The sequence below is a fragment of the Salvia miltiorrhiza genome, chromosome 1, assembly GCF_028751815.1.
Source record: "Salvia miltiorrhiza cultivar Shanhuang (shh) chromosome 1, IMPLAD_Smil_shh, whole genome shotgun sequence".
Taxonomy (NCBI): domain Eukaryota; kingdom Viridiplantae; phylum Streptophyta; class Magnoliopsida; order Lamiales; family Lamiaceae; genus Salvia; species Salvia miltiorrhiza.
The window spans coordinates 12,904,502-12,926,292 of NC_080387.1; the positions used below are offsets into that span (position 1 = coordinate 12,904,502).

The 21,791-nt window shown below is 37.6% G+C and overlaps 2 protein-coding genes across 2 annotated transcripts in view; one reads left to right on the forward strand and one right to left on the reverse strand.

The window, feature by feature from the left end:
- The window catches only part of LOC131006624 (pathogenesis-related genes transcriptional activator PTI6-like), an 812,544-nt gene extending 805,270 nt beyond the window's left edge, over positions 1–7,274 (forward strand). The window contains exon 2 of the mRNA XM_057933800.1: positions 7,111–7,274. The gene's annotated coding sequence lies outside the window, so the exon portion shown is untranslated. The remainder of the gene's footprint in view (positions 1–7,110) is intronic.
- Positions 7,275–10,026: 2,752 nt separating this feature from the next.
- Positions 10,027–17,342, reverse strand: LOC131021814 (uncharacterized). The gene is made up of 5 exons (XM_057951145.1): positions 17,057–17,342; positions 11,972–12,168; positions 11,645–11,794; positions 10,459–11,549; positions 10,027–10,363 (listed from the first exon to the last, which is right to left on the reverse strand). Exons 1-5 carry the CDS (start codon positions 17,340–17,342, stop codon positions 10,027–10,029), a joined length of 2,061 nt encoding a protein of 686 aa, XP_057807128.1.
- Between the last annotated feature and the right edge of the window lie 4,449 nt (positions 17,343–21,791).

A 21,791-nucleotide genomic window follows, 5' to 3' on the forward strand; every position in this document is an offset into this window, starting at 1 on the left:
ATATCATAAATAGATAACGCTTAATTTGATACTGTTATAAATACATTTAGATAACAGTACATACATAACAGAGATCCATAAAACCGTTATGTATATTCAAAAGTGCGCTCATACATAACGGTTTTTGACCAAAACCGTTATGTATGAACTGTTATCCCTATTTTGATTTTTAGTAGTGTTGTTGCGCTATAAGTCTGAATGCTTTGACAAGTTTCAAACATTCAAGGCGGAAGTAGAGAAACGACAAGGTAAAATTATCAAGTCATTGCAATCTGACCGGGGTGGCGAATACCTCAGTAACGAGTTTAGAGTATACTTGTTAGAATTTGGGATTACATCTCAGTTGACTACACCGGGTACACCCTAACAGAATGGTGTAGCAGAGAGAAGAAATAGGACTCTTCTAGAAATGGTTTATTTGATGATAAGTTTTGCTACTTTACCTATTTCGTTTTGGGGATATGCCTTAGAAATAGCTAGTTACATTCTTAACTTAATTTATAATTTATTCGCAATCGTTCCACGGCGAAGGCCTCCGACAAAATCAAAACTGATGTCTCACTTACGTGGAAAAATTGAAACCGATGTGTTACATCGTGGTAATAATTAATATGGTTTTTTATTTCTATATTTTAAAACGAAACAATGTCGTTTCATTAGGAATTTAAACACACCTTATTTAATTAAGAATAAAACACAACTATAAACCCTTAAATTCTAAATTTATTGAGAAGTCGTCGACAACATTTGCATAATAAAAAAAAGAACCCTAATGGAATCCTAAATAAATTCTCAACTTGCATTACTTACCGCTGGTATAGTCATTCGAATCTTGGCACTGCGCAACAATGACACCACAATGAAGAACTGTGAATGTTGTATTGAAGATGGAAACAAGTAGGTTCCCAAATTTGTACGATTTTGTATTTTTTAGAGTGAAATGCATTTAAAAAATGATCAGTGCGTGTAAGATCATTTTGAGAAAGAGTTAAGACTGATACTGATGATGAGTCAGTATGTTAACTTCAGTATGAAGAACTAGTCGATCAACTGAAGTTTAGATAGGGTTCCAGTCTTATCAGTTTTCGAAATCAAAGAAGTGTTACAAATCTTACTGACTGTCCTAAGACTTGTCAGTTAGACTGATAACAATTGAGTGGAAGCGATTTAAGAAAAAGTCTTTAGTGAATTAGATTATCAATTTTAGGATTTATCCTTTAGGTTAATAGTTTTCAGTATAAGTCAGATTGAATGCGCATGTATAAACTGAAATGCTGAAAGCGGTAAACAACACAAGGATTTTTATGTGGTTAGGAATATAGATTCCTACGTCTACGGTCAGTAGATCACATTGACAATTTGAAGGAACCATATTATGACATATGATTCACGTGCCCGTGGCCAATTTCGGATACCAAACGAATACATACAAAAACCATCCGTGCCTATTACAAGAGAACGACTTTTACTTGCAAATTCGGCGATGAGAGACTCCAGTGTTGATCTTCCAACTTGTTCCCACGGCAAGACTTAACGTTGGATGGCAACAATTTTTAAGTCCTCTCCTCTTCCTAGGATTTGCGCCGCTCCTCACTTTCTGTGCTCTCACAGATTTCTCTCTTTTTTGTCTCACGTAATGTCACAAGTAATTAGAATTAGGGTTGTACCTATTATTTATACTGGGTATTAAAACCCTAAATAATAAGCCCATCATCTAATTAAACTAAGACAAAGCCCAAAGGCTTAAGTGAGAAAGAGTTGGACGGACGCCCCATATGGAGTGCAGCCTTTATTGGGCTAAGCGGGGATCTACTAGCTTGAATAAAGTTTGGCCTCCCAGTGCTGGATTTTCTTATTCAGCCCAGATTAAAATCGAGACACAAGTATTAATTTATTCCACTAGAAAATTAATACTGAATTACCTCTTTATTCTCTAGGTGAGTCGGGGCTAGTATTAGACTTAATTAATCCCCGTGTTTAAGATATCCAATATCCATTAATTAATTAATTCCTCTGACGATCAATTAATTAATTAATCAGTCGTTTAATTATAAACGACATCTCGAGTGTTACCACTTAAACTTATTATCGTATCGGAACTAATTCCACCTGCAGGGTTTAATACGATAAACTTATTAGTTCATCGAGAGGATATTATCATCCTGTTATTAGCAGGACACGGATCTTTATTGCAATATAATCGCATGTCAAATAATAATTGCTATCACCCAAGGTATCGAGTATATTGAGCTTCAAGATAACTCTCACCCATGATAAATCAAAGCAATAGTCAATTAATTATTCACACCGATTAATTTAATTAAGGTTAAGACTATTTAAGTCACCGAGATCTTGATTTTTAATAAGTCAAAATATAAGAATTCATATCACTGTGATCATGTTCAATACACGAAGGTACTAGCATAAATAAATAGCCAAGGCAAACGATTTATCCATTTATGCTACAATCTAAACCAGCAACTCGTCCATAGTTGCCTCGATTGTGAACTCAATTTATATCTCAACTTTTTCCAATTATATGATCTTTTGTGATCTACAACACACCATATAATCTATAGTATGAGATAAATTGGACTATAATATGATTATGCAATAACAATATTTCAGATAGAAGAATCATAGTGAACCAAGGAATCAATATATACAAGCATAAAGTCTTGCTTTCAGTATACAACCCTTCAATTCTCCCACTTATACTAAAGCAAACTTTTAGTATACAATTTGACTGATAAACTGATAATATCCTCTAGCTATTACAAAATCTCCCACTTATACTAAAGTTTAATTTAGTATAGGGAGGCCACGAACTCCAAGGCCTTCAACATGCTTGTTGAACACCGCACCAGGAAGACTCTTCGTGAAGGGATCTGCCAGATTATCAACTCCCGCAATATGCATCAATGCTACATCACCATGCTTGACCACAGACTGAATGTAATGATACTTTCCATCAATGTGTTTCATGGATTGATGACATCTTGAATCCTTGCTATTCGCAATAGCAGCCTCGTTATCTCAATAAATTGTGATGCACTTCGGCAAACTAGGAATCACATCAATCTCCATTAGGAAGTTCCTGAGCCATACAGCCTCTTTGACAGCTTCACAAGCAGCTACATACTCGGCTTCCATGGTGGATAGTGAATTGCATTACTGCTTTACACTCCTCCACACAATGGCCCCACCCCCAAACTTAAACACATAGCCAATAGTAGACCGCCTCTTGTCCTTATCACCATGATAATCGGCGTCCATATACCCTACCGGTGTCAGATCATCGGACTAGTAAACTAGCGCATACTCCTTAGTCCGTTTAAGGTACTTGAGTATGTGTTTTACAGCAGTCCAATGAGCTTGACCTGGATTCGCCTGATATCTTGCTGCAATGCCAACGGCAAAATAGATATTGGGTCTGGTACACTGCATCGCATACATGAGACTTCCCATAGCCGAGGCATAGGGAATTATCTTCATGCTCACTATCTCCTCAAGCGTTGTGGGACACATTGCCTTAGATAGCGGAACACCACGTCTGAAAGGTAAAAAACTTTTCTTGGCGTTTTGCATGTTGAACAATACAGTATCAATGTAGGCTGTTTGAGACAAACTCAATATTTTTTTAGATCGATCATGACCAATCTTTATCCCGAGAATATATGCTGCCTCTCCCAGATCCTTCATTTGAAACTATTGGGATAACCATTCCTTAATGCCAGACAATACGTTCACATTATCGCTAATGAGAAGTATGTCATCCATATAGAGTATAAGGAATACCAAACTCCCATCGATACAGACCCTATACACGCAACTATCATTGACACACTGCTCAAAACCATAAGTTTTGACCACGTCATTGGAACATTTGTTCCGGGATTGTGATGAAGGAATATTAAACTGAATTAATACTCTAATTGCCCGATGATCGTTTCTTGGATTATTATTAATTTATCATACAACGATTAATCCCTAACATGCATCTATGAATTTAATTGATGCACGTTGGAGTTCAGAAATACCTGAAGAATTCAGAAGAATTCGTCAAACTCGCAGCTGAACAGACCAGTCATCTTCAAGACTTCGTTTAAAGCCTCAAACGTCCTCAAATCGTATTCTGCCCAGAAATACGACTTCTTCGTCTTCGAGAGAGCTTCCGTGGCCGCCTGTTTCGCCTGAATTGGAGTTCTGTGGAGGAAGTTATGGCCATTCTCCCCAAAACTGCCAGAACTTGATTTCCTGCGAAAATCTGACTCCAGCTCAGATCTTCTGAACTGTATCCCGCTCAGCTTTCACCGTTGGATGGACAACGAACTATGAAAGTCCCAAGAGAGAAATAATGCTCCTCACGTTTCCTGCGCCCCACAGCTCTCCAAAACCCTAATGTTTTATCAGTGTGTTTTCCTGAGAGCTGACAGCTGTATTTAAATAATTAAATACGTGTAGGGGGCGCAGATTAGGTGTAGGGAACGATTTCTACTCCTTCTAGGGCTAGGAGAGTTTGGGCCAGTCCAGGGACCAGATACAAGCAATAAAGATGGGCCTCAAATAAATTAATTATCCATGGTCAACCCAGACCATAATTAATTTATAAATATTAGTTCATTCCACTAGAGAACCAATATTGACTTACCCCTTTATTGCCGGTGATGAGTCGGGGCTTGTATTTAGACTTATTAAATCCCCGTATTTAAAATATCCGACATCCATTAATTAATTAGAGCTCTGACAGCTTAAATTAATTAATCTCTTTGTAATCCTTAAGCAGTACCACTCAAATCTTATTATTGCGCCCGAACTTAATCAACCTGCAGGGTTTAGCGCAATAAACATTATTGAGCTCCTTAAGGGGATGTTATTATCCTATATCGGATACGGGTACTAATACAGATAATCAAATATCATATATTAACCGCTATCACCCAAGATACAGAATACTCAAGTTACTATATAACTCTCACTCATAGTAAATCAAAGTGATACACGAATTAATATATATATCTGAAATCTTATTAGTATTAAGATTTTATTAAGTCACCGAGATCTTGATTCTTCACTTGAGTCAGATAGAAGAATACATCTCACTGTGGTCCTATCAATACGTTATGACGTACCAGTATAGACAAGTAGTCAAGACAAACTACTTCCATCTATACCGCAGCCTAAACCGATGACTCGTCCTAAAGTCATCTCAGCTGTGATCATATTATATCTCTTAAGGTTAATCCAATTATATGGTCTTCTGTGATCTACAACACACCATATAATCTACTTATATAGAGATAGAGAACATACATATGCAATCATGAACACAAACAGATAGGAGATTAAAACAGTGAACTTAGAAAACATTGTATACAAGCATAAAACGTTCTTGCTTTCAGTATACAAATCCAACAATCTCCCACTTATATTAAAGCAAACTTTTAGTATACAATGCGTCTATTTACCAATCACCTAACGTGTGAAGCTTGCTGAAGTCCATAAATGGACTTCTTAAGCTTCCACACTAGATGCTCTTCACCTTCCTTGATGAATTCCTCTGGTTGTAGCCTATATATATCTCTATCTTCCTCAAGATATCCATTCAAGAATGCGGTCTTGACATCCATTTGTCACACCTCCAGGTTCATATCGGCAGCCATCGCCAAGAGAGCTCGAATAGACTTAAGCATGGCTACTGGCGAAAAAGTTTTCTCATAATCGATACCAGGTCGCCAAGAGAGCTCGAATAGCCTTCGCCACTAGTCTCGTTTTGAAGGCCGTAACCTTCCCGTCTGGTCCTCTCTTGCATTTGTATACCCATTCGCAACCAATGGCCTCACGACCCATAGGAAGCTAACATTTCTCGTATACATCCATGGCAGTTATGGTTTCATATTCAGAAACTATACATGCTTCCCATTCAAGAGCATCTGGATCTGCTAGTGCTTCTGAGTAAGTCCAGGGATCTTCTTTAACAAGCCCATCATCAACTAAATTCGTAGATTCGTTGACAAACGCATATCGATTGGGCGGTTTGCCTTTTGTTCCCCTCTCACTACGACGTGGCACTATTGTAGATTCAGTATCGACAGCTTGCGCGTTTTCTGATGAGACATGTGGTACTACATCTTGAACAATTGGCTGAGTTGGTTGACTTGTCGTGCCAATATTTTTGACCTCATCGAGGACGATTTCGCTCCTACTTTTGTGGCTATTTACATAGTCCTCTTCCAAGAATCTTGCGTTAGTGCTAATAACGACTTTCTGATCCTTAGGACAATAAAAATAACCACCTTTCGTTCCTCTAGGATATCCTATAAACAGCTTTACTTTAGTTCTAGGGCTCAACTTATCGGCATCCTTGTTCAGCACGTGTGCTGGACTGCCCCAAACCCGGATGTGGTTAAGAGAAGGCTTGCGCCCTGACCACAGCTCAGACGGGGTCTTTGCAACCGACTTAGAAGGCATTAAGTTAAGAATGTAACTAGCTATTTCTAAGGCATATCCCCAAAACGAAATAGGTAAAGTAGCAAAACTTATCATCAAATGAACAATTTCTAGAAGAGTCCTATTTCTTCTCTCTGCTACACCATATTAATTATTACCACGATGTAACACATCGGTTTCGATTTTTCCACGTAAGTGAGACATCAATTTTGATTTTGTCGGAGGCCTTCGCCGTGGAACGATTGCGAATACATTATAAATTAATAAATTTCTTGATAAAAAAAAGGTCATGATATATTCTAGAAAATGAAAAAAAATGAATATTTTCCGACTATTACCTCAATACAAAATAAAATGAGTAATAACTAAAGTAATTAACGAGTAAACTAGACAATTTTCCCCCCCTAAAACTGCAAACAAGACTAGTTTTGAAGAGACAAAAACAAAGAATATGCATATCTTAGTTGTAGAGACCCTATATATCCAAAACAAATTAAAAGAGAGGTGTCATGAACTCATAAAGATCCATTATGAATCATTACAAATGGACATTAATTATCTTTCTCAGTTTTAGAGATGCGTGTGATTCACCAATCTTAGAAGAAAGTTCCAACCTCATATCTTATGAATGAGCTAGGTGTGTTTTTACAATAAAACTAGTGTTAATAGGCAAAAGTGCCCCATTCCTTATTCATATTTTGAAAAATGCCCACCCTTATCATGCAAAGCTATCCATGCCCTAAATTACTAATTAACCCTTAAGTGGGTCAACATCTTAAGTAATCATTTCGGTCTTCTTACACAATCTTACACATTTTTAAGTTCCCATGCATTTTTGTACAATAATTTGTGATGTTGACCGAAATGATTACACATTGAGTGTCCGAAATGATTTTTTTAAACTGTATATATATATAGTGTTCATATGTTTAAATTGAAAATATTATAGACCGGACACTAATTAACACTTAAACAATATATTAAATTAAATTCAGCAAAATAGTAAAAATTAATATAAAGATACAAATAGATAGAATACAAACTTTTATGTCGATATAGCATCGATCCGGCCGGTGAAATGGCCAGATCAATGTATCCGATCGGGTACATTTCAGGTAAAATATGACCCGGCCGGATACATTTTTCCTTGACAATTACCGGCCGGATAGATATTATTTAGGCATAAAATATTCTATTTTATTCAATTTCATAAAAAAAAAAGTCAAGAAGCTAATAATATATATCCATGCGTATCTATCTTAAATTTTTTATTTTTTTTCCCTTTAATATCTTAGTTTCAATACATATATTCTTTGAAATTATTTGTATATATATATATATATATATATATATATATATTGTGTTATTCTTGAATGTTGATATATAGTACTATATAACACTATATATATCGTGTTAATCAATCGATATCTTTAAATTTAATATATATATATATATATATATATATATATATACTCAAAATCCGTCCCAAATAAATGCATGCTTGTTACCCAAAAAAATCATGCATGTTACCAAGTGAATTTTGCAAGAACAGATACATAAAGGTCAAAAATATCTTTCTAAAAAATTTGATTCCCTTTTGATAGACATAAAGCCGATACAATCGGTCCATTCACTTCTCTATTTAACACTATATGTACTTTAAAATACTAGGGTTTTTTCACTTTTTCTCCATTCACCTCTATCGGCTCGGCTTTTTCACTTTTTTTTTACCCACCGAGAGAGAGAGTTCAAAATATTAGAATTTCTACGGAGGACTCATCCATGGCATCTTCTTCACAGGTATTTATTTTTAATTTTCATGAAATTGAATAGAATAGAATAATTTATGCTAAAACACGATCGGTCCGGCCAGTGAAGTGGCCGGATAAATCGATCCGGCCGAGTACATTATTTAAATGAAACATACGACCGGATCGATTTATCCGGCCACTTTACCAGGCGGACCGATCGTGATTTAGCATAAATTATTCCATTTTAATTATTTGTATGTTTATATTAATTATTAGTAATTTACTGAATTTAATTTAATTATATTTGTTTAAGTAATCATTATTGAATTATTATTGCGAGTTTTGCTGGGTATTACATTGCATTGTTTATGTGGTTTTTGTGCAATTTAATAAAATAAAGTATTTTATGCCTATAGAGCAACTATCCGGCCGGCACTATGCCCGGAATAATGCGTCCGACCGGAACAGTTTCAATCTGAAATGTTCCCGGCCGGATACATTTTACCGGACACTTCACCGGCCGGATAGTTGCTCTTTAGGCATAAAATACTTTATTAAATATATCTGTATGTTTACGTTAATTATTACTATTTTACTGAATTTAATTTAATTATAATTGTTTAATTATTAATTATTGAAACTGTTATTGCTTGGTAAAATATTAAATTGCAGTTTTTTATTATTTTACTGAATTTAATTAAATTGCTTGGTATTAATTGCAGTTTAATAATTTACTAAATTTTTACTGAATTTAATATTAAATTGTTGAATTACTCAAATTTTACTGAATTTAATATTAAATTCAGTATTTAATATGAATTTAATTGCAGTTTAATATTACTGAATTTTACTGAATTTTACTGAATTTTAATATTTTAATATTACTCAAATTACTGTTTTAATATTTTACTGAATTTTACTATTTTACTGAATTACTGAATTTAAATATTATTTAATTAAATTGCTTGGTATTAATTAATTTCGCCTCTTTTTTAATTATGCCTATTTGTATTATTTTTTAATATTTTACTGAATTTAATATGTTTTCATTTTGTAAATGAATAGGCGAATGTCCCATATCTTCGTCGCGACACTATAGACCAGACGGAGGTTGCTATCAGCACCTACTATAGGGATTCACATTTTCCGTAGCTGGTTGAAACTTTAAATGTGGTCGGCGAACAGTGCAATTCAGATTTATTGGGAAGATTTAGAGCATCATGTTTTGGGCATTTCACTGATTGGAGGCCCGCCCCGAAGAGCAATAAAGCCTTACACCAGATTGTATCGAGGCAGATTGTGTCAGAAGACGATGAGATGTGCTTCTTTCTGTGCGGAGCACGAGTCAGATTTTCACCAGCGGACTACGCATTAGTGACTGGGCTCAATTTCGGGGGATCGAGGTTCGATGCGACATTACAGCACGACTGCAGTCGCGTGGAGGCATACCGACGATTCTGCGGTGGGCGAAGCATGACCATACAGTCGCTCATCAAACGCGTGTGCGATGACTCTGTCAGCTGCGGGCCTTTCGTCTGCATGTATGCTGAACGACTGATATCTGGCTCTCCATCCATTGAGTGGGGTAATAGCAACGTGGCGGCATATAGGAGCAAGATTTCTAGATCTATATTTTCGTTGTGTGAAACTTGGAAGGCCCGATGCGATCGCCTTGGCATTAGATAGTGTTGTATATTGTTACATTCATTTGTGGTTCTATTTGGTTATTCAAAGAACTTTATTTCCAGTTAATCATTTCAGCTTATCGAATAATAAGATAATTCAATCAATATCAATAACTATTACAACACACAAATACAAACCACTACTCCCTGGGCTCAGTCGCCCTGCCAGCGCACGTTCTCTTGCTGTGTCCTTCTTCATGGCAGATGCTGCACTTCTTTGGTTTACGACGCCTGATACTAGAAGACTCATCTGCTTGTGTGCTGCTGCCTTCACCACCACCTCGATGTCTTCCTTCTTTTGGGCGCCCCGATTGACCTTTTACAATCAGAGGTAATACAACCTGCTCAGCGATGTGCTTGGGAACCAACCACTGGCGTCTCGGCGGGAGATTATTAACTTCGCGAGAGTAAGTATCGATAAGAAATTCGTTCGTGTAGTACGAGTCTACATACTCCGCGATCGTATCACCGGCCTCACTATAAAAACAAACAAACTCCGACAGTAATCAATATAACGAACATTAGAACATATTTACATTTCACTGAACCCGCCTTAGAAATAATGCTCGTACCTTATTGCAGCGATTGAATGAGAACAGGGCAGTTGGTCTAGCTGGAATACTCGACATTCGCATTTTTTCTTCTCCAGATCCACCTTAAAGCTTCTGTCAGCAGTTTGCACCTTATACTTCATGCCACTCAACCTTTGTGCAGTGTATCGACGACTTTTTTGGACTTCAATAGCTACCCTTTTACCGGCCTCAGCAGTCAAGCCTTGCTCGATTTGTTGCGCAGCCCTTAGTCGCTCGCTGAACCATTTCTCAATAACAATTCTGATTGCCTCTAACATCGAGCAGATAGGAAGTCTTCTTGCCCACAACAATCTGGAATTAAAAGCTTCAGCGGCATTTGATGTCATAAAACTGTAGCGTCGCACAGGCATAGGACACATCGAACGAGCCCACTTCTCTGGCCCAATCCCCATTAGTTTATCGTACGCGGCTCTCTTCATAACCTTCAGGGCGTTCATAGCCCTATTGAAGTCGGACTTCTCGTACGCAAATGCAGCTTGTCGATACACCTCGACCACTGCCTTACCGTAATGCTTCAGGTTATTTTGCAAATGGTAGTAGCATAGGCCGTGGGTTGCATTTGGTAACTCATTCCTGATAGCATTGGCAATGGAGATATGTTGATCAGAGACAATCAAAAGTGGATCGGCTTGGCCATAAACACGTCGAATGCGTGACATGAAATAAGTCCACGATTCATCGTTTTCTTTCGGGCCAACACCATACGCGAGTGGGAACAAACTCTCGTTGCCGTCCTTCGTCACTGCAACAAACAAAATACCCCTATTCTTGCCCTTCAAGTGTGTGCCGTCGACGACAATCACTAGCCGTAAGCTGAACATGAAAGGGGTAGCCGAAGCTGCAAGAGCAACAAATAAGTGTTTGAATCGGCCATCATCGTCAACTTCCCACTCCACCATCGAACCGGGATTGGATTGTCTCAACATGTATAAGTACTTGGGCAGCATCTCGAAGGACTGATCATGTCGACCATAAACCATCTCAGTGGCTCGATTACGGGCTCGCAATGCAACATCGTACTTGATCTGTACGCCAAACTCACGTCGCAGCTCCAGCTGGATTGCCTTCGGCTTCAAGATCTCGCAATCGTCGTGTATTTTCTGTGCTAGATATGCTGCGACGACTTTTGTTGGGGCCTTTATTCGCGCTACGCGCCCTAGCTCACCTCGCATGAGTGCTCATTGGTGAACTTATACACTCCCCAAATGGCTCCATCTTGTGACGATGCATGGAGCTTGAAGGGGCACGTATCTGAATGCTTGCATTTGAAGTAGACTCGTCTGCTGTCTGATTTGCTGACAGAAAATTCCTTGCCCTGCTTCATGTTCCACAGACCGATTGCAACGATCAGATCATCTTTGCTATTGAAATACATATTCTTTGACAACTCCCGAGGCAGTAGCTGATAATCTTCAATATCCACAAGTGCCGCTGCAGTGTCCAACGGGATAACCGGAACTAACCAATTAGTTAGTTCATCTGCTCCAGGAACCTGTTCGTCATCATCGTCGTCGATCTGCAAGTTCTGCCACCCTGCATATTCAATCCCCGCCCTTCTCACGTTCTCTGGCTCCGACAAGTCTTCAGAGGCGCTTGTATCAGTCTCAGCTTCAGACGATGGAACATAATCTTCATCTACATTACCAGCATTCTCCACAAACTGAGGCTCGTACGTATATTGATCATCAGCTGGACCCCAACAACGATCAGTTGTTAGGCGATCGTAATTGTACGGATTTGGCTCATCCCATGAAGGCCAACCCGTTGACTGATCATTACCCCAAGTGACCGACGGTTCAACAATTTCTTGCGCCGGTGAATCTCCGGCTGATAGGTCTAAATAAGCATATCTTTGGATTGCTTCCAATCCGTCCCCACCTTCGAATGTTGCACTGGATTCACCTCCATACCCGGAAGATTGAGGGAGATCGAACGAAGGAACATACACTCCTCCACTATAATCGTCTTCGACAACATAAATCTCAGGAAAATGTGGCTGGGACGTCAGCAACTGAAGCAAATCATTGTCATCGGCAAGAAGATTTTTACTGTATACCCTGCCATTTAATCTCTTCGTCAAATAATACAAGCTGTAATTAGTGCTCAATGAATTCTCCAACATCAGGTGATTTATCATGTACACCGTACTGGCCATTGTGTCTCCGAAAATATGCAAATTCTTAGAAGAGCCGCCGATGTACTCATAACCATTGAAGGCACCTCCATAATTAACCACAAAGTATCTCCCATATTCATTCATCTACAGAAAAAATAATAAATAAATAAATAAATGATGTAAAGGGAATAAAATGTTAAAATACAACATATAACATGTTAATACACTCGAAAAACATCTATCCGCCCGGGGAAGTTTCCGAGGAAATGTGTCCGGCCGTGTATTACATGATATATAATTACACACGGCCGGACACATTTTCAAGGACACTTGTCCGGGCGGATACATGATTTTCGAGCATATTAACATGAGTTATGCAGCAATATATATGTATAGAACTAAAATGCAACTAATAATTACTAATTAATACTTTAAAACATGATAGAATGTGCTCTAATTCACATGTATTTCCTTCAAACGTGGCTTTAAATCATAGTATGCTATAATATGCTAATAATTCACATAAGCATATAGGATCAAACAAAACATTGAAAATAAACAATAACCAACTTAAATTACATTTCAAACGTAAAATGACATACCTTTAAACGTTCGGATGAGAGAATTCACAAATATTAGCTTCACCACTTGGAAAATATTAGAATTTCTAATGAGTTTGAGTGTTTTTTCACTTTGAGTGCTCGGATGAGAGGATGAGAGATACTGTTTCTCGAAATATGGACAAATGCACTCATATATAAACAAAGATTTCTTCATTGCACGTGAATTTCAATGAAATTAGAGTGTTTGACATGAATACTTTACTGACAAGGCTATTTCACATCATATTTGTCGTTTATCATCAATTTAAAAAAAAAATTATGTCCCTTAATTGAAGGCTAATTAATCGATGGAATATAAATACAAAAAATTAACACAATCCATATTAGCACTCAAAACACAAATCGGAACCAAAAAAACATCTATCCGACCGGAACATATATGCGTCTGACCGATGAAACCTTATGTCCGGTCGGACACGTTGTTTTTCCGGTCGGACAGTGTTTTTTTTTTCCAATGTGTGTTTTGAGTGCTAATATCGATTGTGTTAATTTTTAGTATTTATATTCCATTGATTAATTAGCCTACGATTTACTTGTAAAACCTTCGATTTTAATTCAAAAATAAATAAATATTATTTTTTCTGTCAGTCTTTCACATGTTCCAACACTTATTTGACCGATTTTAATCTTTAAATTGATGAATTGATGTTTTTCTTACACTTTAACAACTTTTGTCATAGATGTGTAAGAACTTTTGCGGAAAACAATGCACATCCATCACATTCAAAGTGCATTTTCGGTTCTTCACTTATTTAGGGCATGTAGTGCTTTACATAGTAAGAGAGGGCATTTTTCAAATTATTCATCAGAGAAAGGGCACTTTAAATTTCGCCTCATAAAACTATGTATTTTGATTTATTTAATTTATTTTTTTTACTAAAAATAAGACTAAGTTATTTTATTGTATTCTCTATATTATATTTAATTTTTATTTTATTTTTGCATTTTTTGAATAAAAATAAAAAAATTACAAAAAAATAACTAAAATGGAGGGAATATAGTAAAATACTTAAATCTTATTTTTATTTTAAAAAATAAATTAAATAAATTAATTTTTTTCTATTTAAGTAATTTGTGGGTAGCCACAGTATAATGTTTAGCATTACTCATAATTTAACCGTTATTGATTCACCTCTACATTTTAAAAATAAAGAAGATGATCCTCCAGAAATCGTTAATTTCTTTAATGCCAGCCATAACAAATGTGGTATGTGTAGGGTTTCGATCCTCAATTTTTCAACCTGAAATTAAATTGATGTCACTGACGTATCTTCTAAGGGTTTGAAAAAAAAAAAAATAGGGTTTGATACGTCCAATTTTTCGACCTGAAATTAAATTGATGTCAATGACGTATCTTCTAAGGATTTAAAAAAAATAGGGTTTGATTCGTCCAAATTATTTAAGAACGAATATTTTAATAATTCAAAACTTGAGTCGATAGAATTTACAATTAGACTTGAAGGTAGTGATTTTTTGACAGTTACATCTTAAAAAAATGTGATATTCTTAGTAACTCCAATAATTAATGCATATAAACATTGACTTTCTATTTGCATATAAATGATTTATCGAGAATTTAAAAGTAATGTAAGAATTGGAAATTGATCTCAATAATTGCGAACAAATCATTTTATTCTGATGAATAAGTTAATAATTTTTATGAATAAATAATTTTATATGGGATTCGAATTTTGGAGAGGAGATACTTTCAATATATTAAATAGATATGTTTGTTCATCAATTATATTTATTTATTCATAAAATTTATGATTTTGTTCATTATTCTGATTTTTGACGAAAATATAAATTATCAATAAAATCTAATCCTAATCCTATATGTATACATCTAAACATGTATGATATTTTGGTTGTACTATACACGAAGAATAGATTAATTAAGGAAATATAGTAATAATTGAATCTAATGATAAAAAACGATTGGATAAAAAAATAAATGTGGTCGATGTCATGAAAGGATGGAGATGAAGATTAAATTAATTTAGTGGATGAAGTAATAAAAATAGACATTAATGAAAAGTAAGAAGCCGTGGCCTCAACGAAGCCAATTTGAATGGAAAAAGTAGTCAACATCTACATTAATTCATGCATGCCCATTATTGAAACAATAATGCCTGCAATCAAATTTAATTTTGAAGTAGTCATCAAAAGCATAAATATCTTCTTCCCAACCCCATAACTTTCAGACACCTCATTTATTACTCTCATTTCTTAAGAGCTGCTCTTATTTCAATTTCCACGACTATATATAGTATATAGGGAAATTTGCGTGAAAATACACCAATTATGGAAAAAATTCATTTTTTATACCAATTTATGAAAGTCCAATAAAATATATGAACTTAGAAGTTTGTCCATTTTTGACACATCATTTTTTCTCTAATTAGAAACATGCCCCTCTTTTAAACACAATATCACAAATACCCCCTAATGTTTCTTTATTCATACAAAATAATCCTAATGAGCTTCTTAAAATTATAAGGTTAAGATTAATTCAAATTATCAGGCCCAACATGCTTCCGTATCACTTCAAAATTAATCTAAACATTATCGAATTTTATACCTTTAGTCGAATGGTCTTCTTCGGGAGTCAGTTCCTGTTGCGTTTTACGGACCGTCTGCCCCAAGGCTTCGTCCAACCACGCGCTCGCAAGGGATGGTTGCAACCTTCCTCCTTCACTAAGTTCCGACGTATAATTTTTGTTGGAAAATGAAAGAAAACTTTTACTAAACCGGAAAGTTGAGCAAAAGAAAGCGTTTAAAGAGGAATTATAAAATATTTAATTTATTTCATAAAATCTCCCTAAGGGAGGAGACAAACTTGTTTAGCTACTCATTGGTAGCTGATACTTGTATACATAAATTAAAAGAAACTAAAACTAGAAGGAAACCCTTGGAAAATTCTGGTTCGTTCTGCGTGGGACATTCCATGCAGACGTGCTCATTCCAATGGCCCAGGTGAGCCATATTACAGAATTTGCGACGAACCTCTTTGCTCCCCGCGATTTTGTTTTTCCAAAGTGTTAGCCTTTTTTCTTCAAAGGCTTTTTTCGGCATACTTGGTAGTAGTTCTTGTCATGGTGTTTAACAGGAATGATCCCACATTCGAATTCTGAGAAAACTTGAAGCTTGACTTAACTTTGTCCATCTCTGTGAGACAGACCTATAATCCCCATGCTCGCCTTGTGGATATTTGTTCTTCCGTAAATGTGGCGACAATAGAGGACTGATGGTCAGGAGCCCTGATTCGGTTCAAGGCTTGATTGTCGGCCGTCGAAGCTTTATGAAATGGAAAGCCTCATGGTTGCCCTTTCCAGCAGGCTCTGGCGCTGCACTAAAGAAATACAGTTCCAAAACATCCCCTCGTTTGAGGGACTCGATGTTTGCCAGGCGTCGTAGACTGTTTCTTGGATCCACCTTGGTAGACCATTGATTTCGTTGAACGCCGGGAAGATAGTATAAACTGAAGCCAGTGACCCAAATTCATACCATTCCTTGACATCTTGTGGATTGGCTCCGGTAGTCATCCACACTCGCATATATTTTCCCCCGACATCAACCCGACTATTTCTCGGATTAATGCCCTTTCTTGTATTTATTTTCTCCCATCCAGACTAGTAAACCTGCCAAATTGGAGATACTTCAAGAAGATCAGTATCAACCTTAGATTTGCCCGTCATTGGCCTAAGGTTAATCTCTCCCTCTTTAACCCTAGAGGTGGAGGGTTGACATGTTGGTTCGGGCGGTAAAACCTTAGCAACATCTTTTTCTTGAGGATCCGGTTTTGACACCTTAGCCTCAGAACTTGTGCTAGGGGTACTTGAATCCCCTTCTATCGGCAATCCGGCCGGTACGGTAATGCCTGCTTCGATCAGGGGAGCCCTGATCCCGCGCAAGAGCAGCTTGTGGATTGCCTCATGAAGATTTATCATCTTCTTAAGACATTCTTGTATGCGGTCAGACACTTTGGCTTCATCAGCCGACTGTATCCTTCCAGCTTTTTTGACACGGAGTACACACTCTTTCCATTCCTGTTGTAGCATCTCCATGTTTTCTTGGAGATGCCTCTGGTTTAAAATAATGGCGTCAACCTCAGTTGGCTCCATCCCTTGTTAGAAAATCTGCAAGAACATTATCATCAGATTTCAGAATGACAATATCAAAATCATAATATTGGCATTCAGCTTGCCATCTAAGTAATCTAGCATTTTCAGGTTTATATTCAATTTTCTTAGTTAAGAAAGCCTTAACGTTAGTGTTATCGATTTTCAAAATGAATTTCTTTGCAAGTAAAAATAGCGGCCATTTTTTGAACGCCTTTCTCACTGCATAGAATTCCTTCTCGTTGATGTTCCATCGCCCAGCCTCACTGTCAGAAAAGAGACCACTGCAATATCTACATGGCTCCTCGCCATAAGGGGTGATTTTAGTAAGTACGGCTGCCCATCAAAAATCATTTGCATCGGTGTATAGGACTAGTTCATCCTCGTCTTGTGGTATTGAAAGCTTTGGGAGATTTTTGCAAATCTATTTTAGCTTTTTCATACCCTCGCGATGCTCCTCCTTCCATATGAATGGAACATCTTTCTTCAGTAGTGGACTGGAGATTTTCCTATACTCTGCAAGGTTTCTGATGAACATCCCTGCAAAGTTAACAACTCCCATAAAACTTTGGAGCTGCTTCTTTTCCTTGAGATCCTCTGGAAATTTCTGGACCTTTTCCACGATATGATCTTGTAGAATTATCCCAGATTCATCGATCTCGATTCCCATAAATTCAATCTTCTGGGTTGCCACGACTGCCTTCTTTTCAGACAGCACCAATCCTTCTTGTTGACAAACCTCTGCAAAGATTTCTAGAAGCCTGACATGTTCATGAATGTCTTTTGATGCAATAAGAATATCATCAATATAAACAAACATGAATGAAGAATAATCCTTAAAAAGATTATCCATCTTCCTTTGGAACATCCGAGGCGAGTTGGCTAGCCCCATTGGCATGACATTCCAAACATAGTGTCCTTGTGGAGTTGAGAATGTTGTAAACTTCTTACTCCCTTCCTCCATTCGAATCTGGTTAAATTTTGAGAATACCTTTGCACTTCTGATGCAGTTGATAAGGTGTTCTCTACTTGGCATAAAATATCCATCAAACTCAAGAATGCCATTAATTCCTTTATAATTAATGACCAGTCTTGGCTTTCCTCGTTTGATCTCCCCATGATTTCTCACCAGAAATCCAGGACTGCTGTAAGGCGAATTCCCTGGTTCGATCAACTTTAAATCAAGGTGTTCCTTGATTATGCTCCTTATATCCTGCTGATCTTGAGTATTCATCATGATAGGTCTAAACCTTACGAACTCATGCTATTTTTCAGTTTTAACTTTCAGTGTAGCTTTGAGCTGGTTCTTGTCCCACCATGCCAAAGGATCCTCGTGATAACACTTCTAGATTCTTCTCTTGACGTCGGCTATGGACACCTGCTCTTCTTCCCTAATATCTTTGTGTGATATCAAGGAAACTTTGAGGATTTGTGTTTCTTCCTCAGAGAGATCTGGAAATCCCTCAGCTCTGCATTTGAGCAGAACATCTCTGAATCTCCGTTGATCCTTCATTTGTGGTCTCCGGAGTCTGCCATCATCACCACGCTTGCTGCAGAATTTGACTGGCATCGATCTATTAAAAGTTCCTTCGAGCCTTTGCACAATGATTTTGTGGTCACAATTGGTTGTGAACACAAGCCTTCTGGCTTCATTGTCCTGTGTGTACCTTTTGAAGGTTTGCAGAAAATTGTTTCCGAACAAAATGTCTGCTCCTGTATCATGGACAAGGTGTTTGTCCTGCTCCGCCGATCAATATTTCAGTCTGTTTTACTCCTTTTGATAAGAGCAAAATCGTTTTTGAGAAGTCTCTTCCCGCAATTCGAGGCAGTTCTTCTTCAACTTCTGTTGGAAAGACTCCTCGTTTTGCTGTACAGATTCCTGCTCCTGAATCAATATAAGCAGCAAAATATTCTGCTTTGAACTTCTCGTCATTGGATTAACATCCCCACAGAGATGTAGATGGAGAATGGACTCGTCATTGGATTAACAACCTCTTTTCACCGATTGTGATTTCCATCCCACTTGCTTTCCTTGACCATGGTTGATAATTGTCAAGGAAATTTCATCCTAAAATTAGGACGTCCGCTTCTTGTCCGGCTTTGCCCTCGACTTGGATTTCAAATCCCCCAATTTCCAGAAGTCCGATATATCAATTGCTTTCTGGATTCGTCAAATAGTACGTGTTGCAAGGAAACTGATTTTTCCTTTCAGTTGTATCAAACTTGGTAGAAACAGCTCTCCATCCTTCGGGGCGTTTTGAGTTTCACTCTTATGCCTTGAGCTGGTATTTCTTGGATCGCCTTTCTCTCGTAGGAATGAGAGAAACTTCTTTCTAAAGGCCTTGAGGTCAGCCTATCTCCTAATCTGAGACTTTGATATGTTTCAGCACCTGCTTATCTCCAACTTGGATGTCAATTTCCTTTATTATGGGAATTTCTACTCGGTCAGGGCTTACTGCCTTGGCTACCTCTTTGCATATTTCTGGGACCTCAATAAAATTCTTCCCCAGAAATAAATCCGTGTGGTGGGAATTTGATTGGGCATATGATACTTGATATGTAATCGAGTATGGCCTATTTCCTCCCGTCAAAAGATCCTTCATCTTGTAGTCTTGGTAGAGTGTCAGGGCTCGACTAAAGGATGAATCCTGAAGATTACAAGCGATCTGTGGGTACAATTCGGTTACAATCTTCTTGGCGTAGAGATTGCCTGAGAAGGCTCCCAGCACTGCATCTCTTCGATTCGTGATCCTCTTGTCGCAAATTGCAACATAAATTAGAGTATCTGTCCCTGGTGAAAGTGCGGACTTGATTACCAACTGAAGTGCTCCAATATGAATCCATTTCATCGTTGTAGCGACTTTTGGCTTCATTTTTGAGAGATCCCTCCACACATCTTCGGCTGGAATTAATTGGATCTCTACTTGGTTGTTCGTTATCTCAATTGGAAGCGCCAACTCTTGACTCGTTGTGCTGAAGAAGACATGATGCTTCCTTTTGAATGGACTCAAGCTTTGTATAACTAGATCCAATCTTCCTCTTGAAAACCCCTGGAATGTTTGTATATCCATGGTTTTATTCTTGAGTTTTGTCACGAGTTTTTCCACAACCTTTTCTTGCGGAATCAGGGAATGGCTGGTAAATCCTTCCTGATCGTCCTTTTGAAAGTGGATAACCTCGTCCTCCTTAGTCTGACTCGTCTCCAGATGATCCATCAGTCATATCCGAATCTTCAGAACTTAAGACTTCTTCATGCTCATATATACTCTCATCGGAGGATATATCTTCGAACAGATATACCGGTATCAGTTCTTAGTTGTAGAGGGCGTCTTCGATATCCGGAGTGGATTCAAATTTCCTCATCCCTCTTTTCTTGTTGTTTGGGCAATTTGTAGAAATATGCCCTTTTGCACCGCACGTCCAGCAGTTGCAATCTTTGAAACTTTCATTTGTTTTGGCTTGGGTTCGCCTGAAAGTTTTCCTCGCCGGAATTTGCTTTTGAGATAAAAACGGGCTCCTCGATGGTCCGCTCCGTTGACCTAATTTGTAGGATTGGGCCTTCTGTCTGGTCCACACAGTTCTTGGCTTCCAAGAACTCCTCATTGTTCTTAGTCTTCTTTCATAGGGTTGATACCTATGTTTCTTCTTTCTCCTTTGTTGATACAGCAACTCAGCCCTAATTTTTGTTGGAAGGTCAAGATTGTTGCACATCAATGTAGATTCTTTATTGAGCCTTCTCATTTTCTTGAGATTTCTCTGGTCCGCAGCCTTCTGGCACCATTCGGACAACTTCTTGTGAACATATGAATTCCTTCTTGATGCACTATCAAGTGGATATTCTCCTGGTGATACGTACTCATTGATGAGCATTTCCCTCCATGGACTCGGAAACTTTGTGAAAAAGAGGTCCTTAGCTGTCTGATCATCAACTAACCCCATATGGACATATAGGGAATATAGGCGCAAAAATTCATCAAAAGCTTTTGGCTCCAGCACTGGCAATCTTAGATTGTAAAGTGCTTGTCCATATTTTTTGCGCTTCTCTTCTCCTGATGCTTCAAAGAAACCCATTCCAAGAAAATGGATCTTAATTTGGTGGGCGGCATTTTCAAGGATTTCCAGAGCTGATTCTTTGGTGAACAACTCATTCTTAGCCTTTGTTGATGCCTTATCCCAGAATTGTTTTACCATCCCGGAAAAACTTGCCTCGAAGATTTTGATAAATTCATTTCTATCATATTCTATCGTTGCAATCACGACCATCATAGCTGAAGCCCAGTCATCGATGAGAACTTCTCAATGTTTAAAGCTGGCTTCATCCAGGTTGAGAATCAATCCGTAGGGGTGGATTGGTTCGAGTGTGACCTTCCCTACAGGAGTGTCCTGCATCTTGGGCCGACTTCTTCTTGTTCGTTGATAATGGCTCGATTTATCACGAGCCCCACCTTTCTG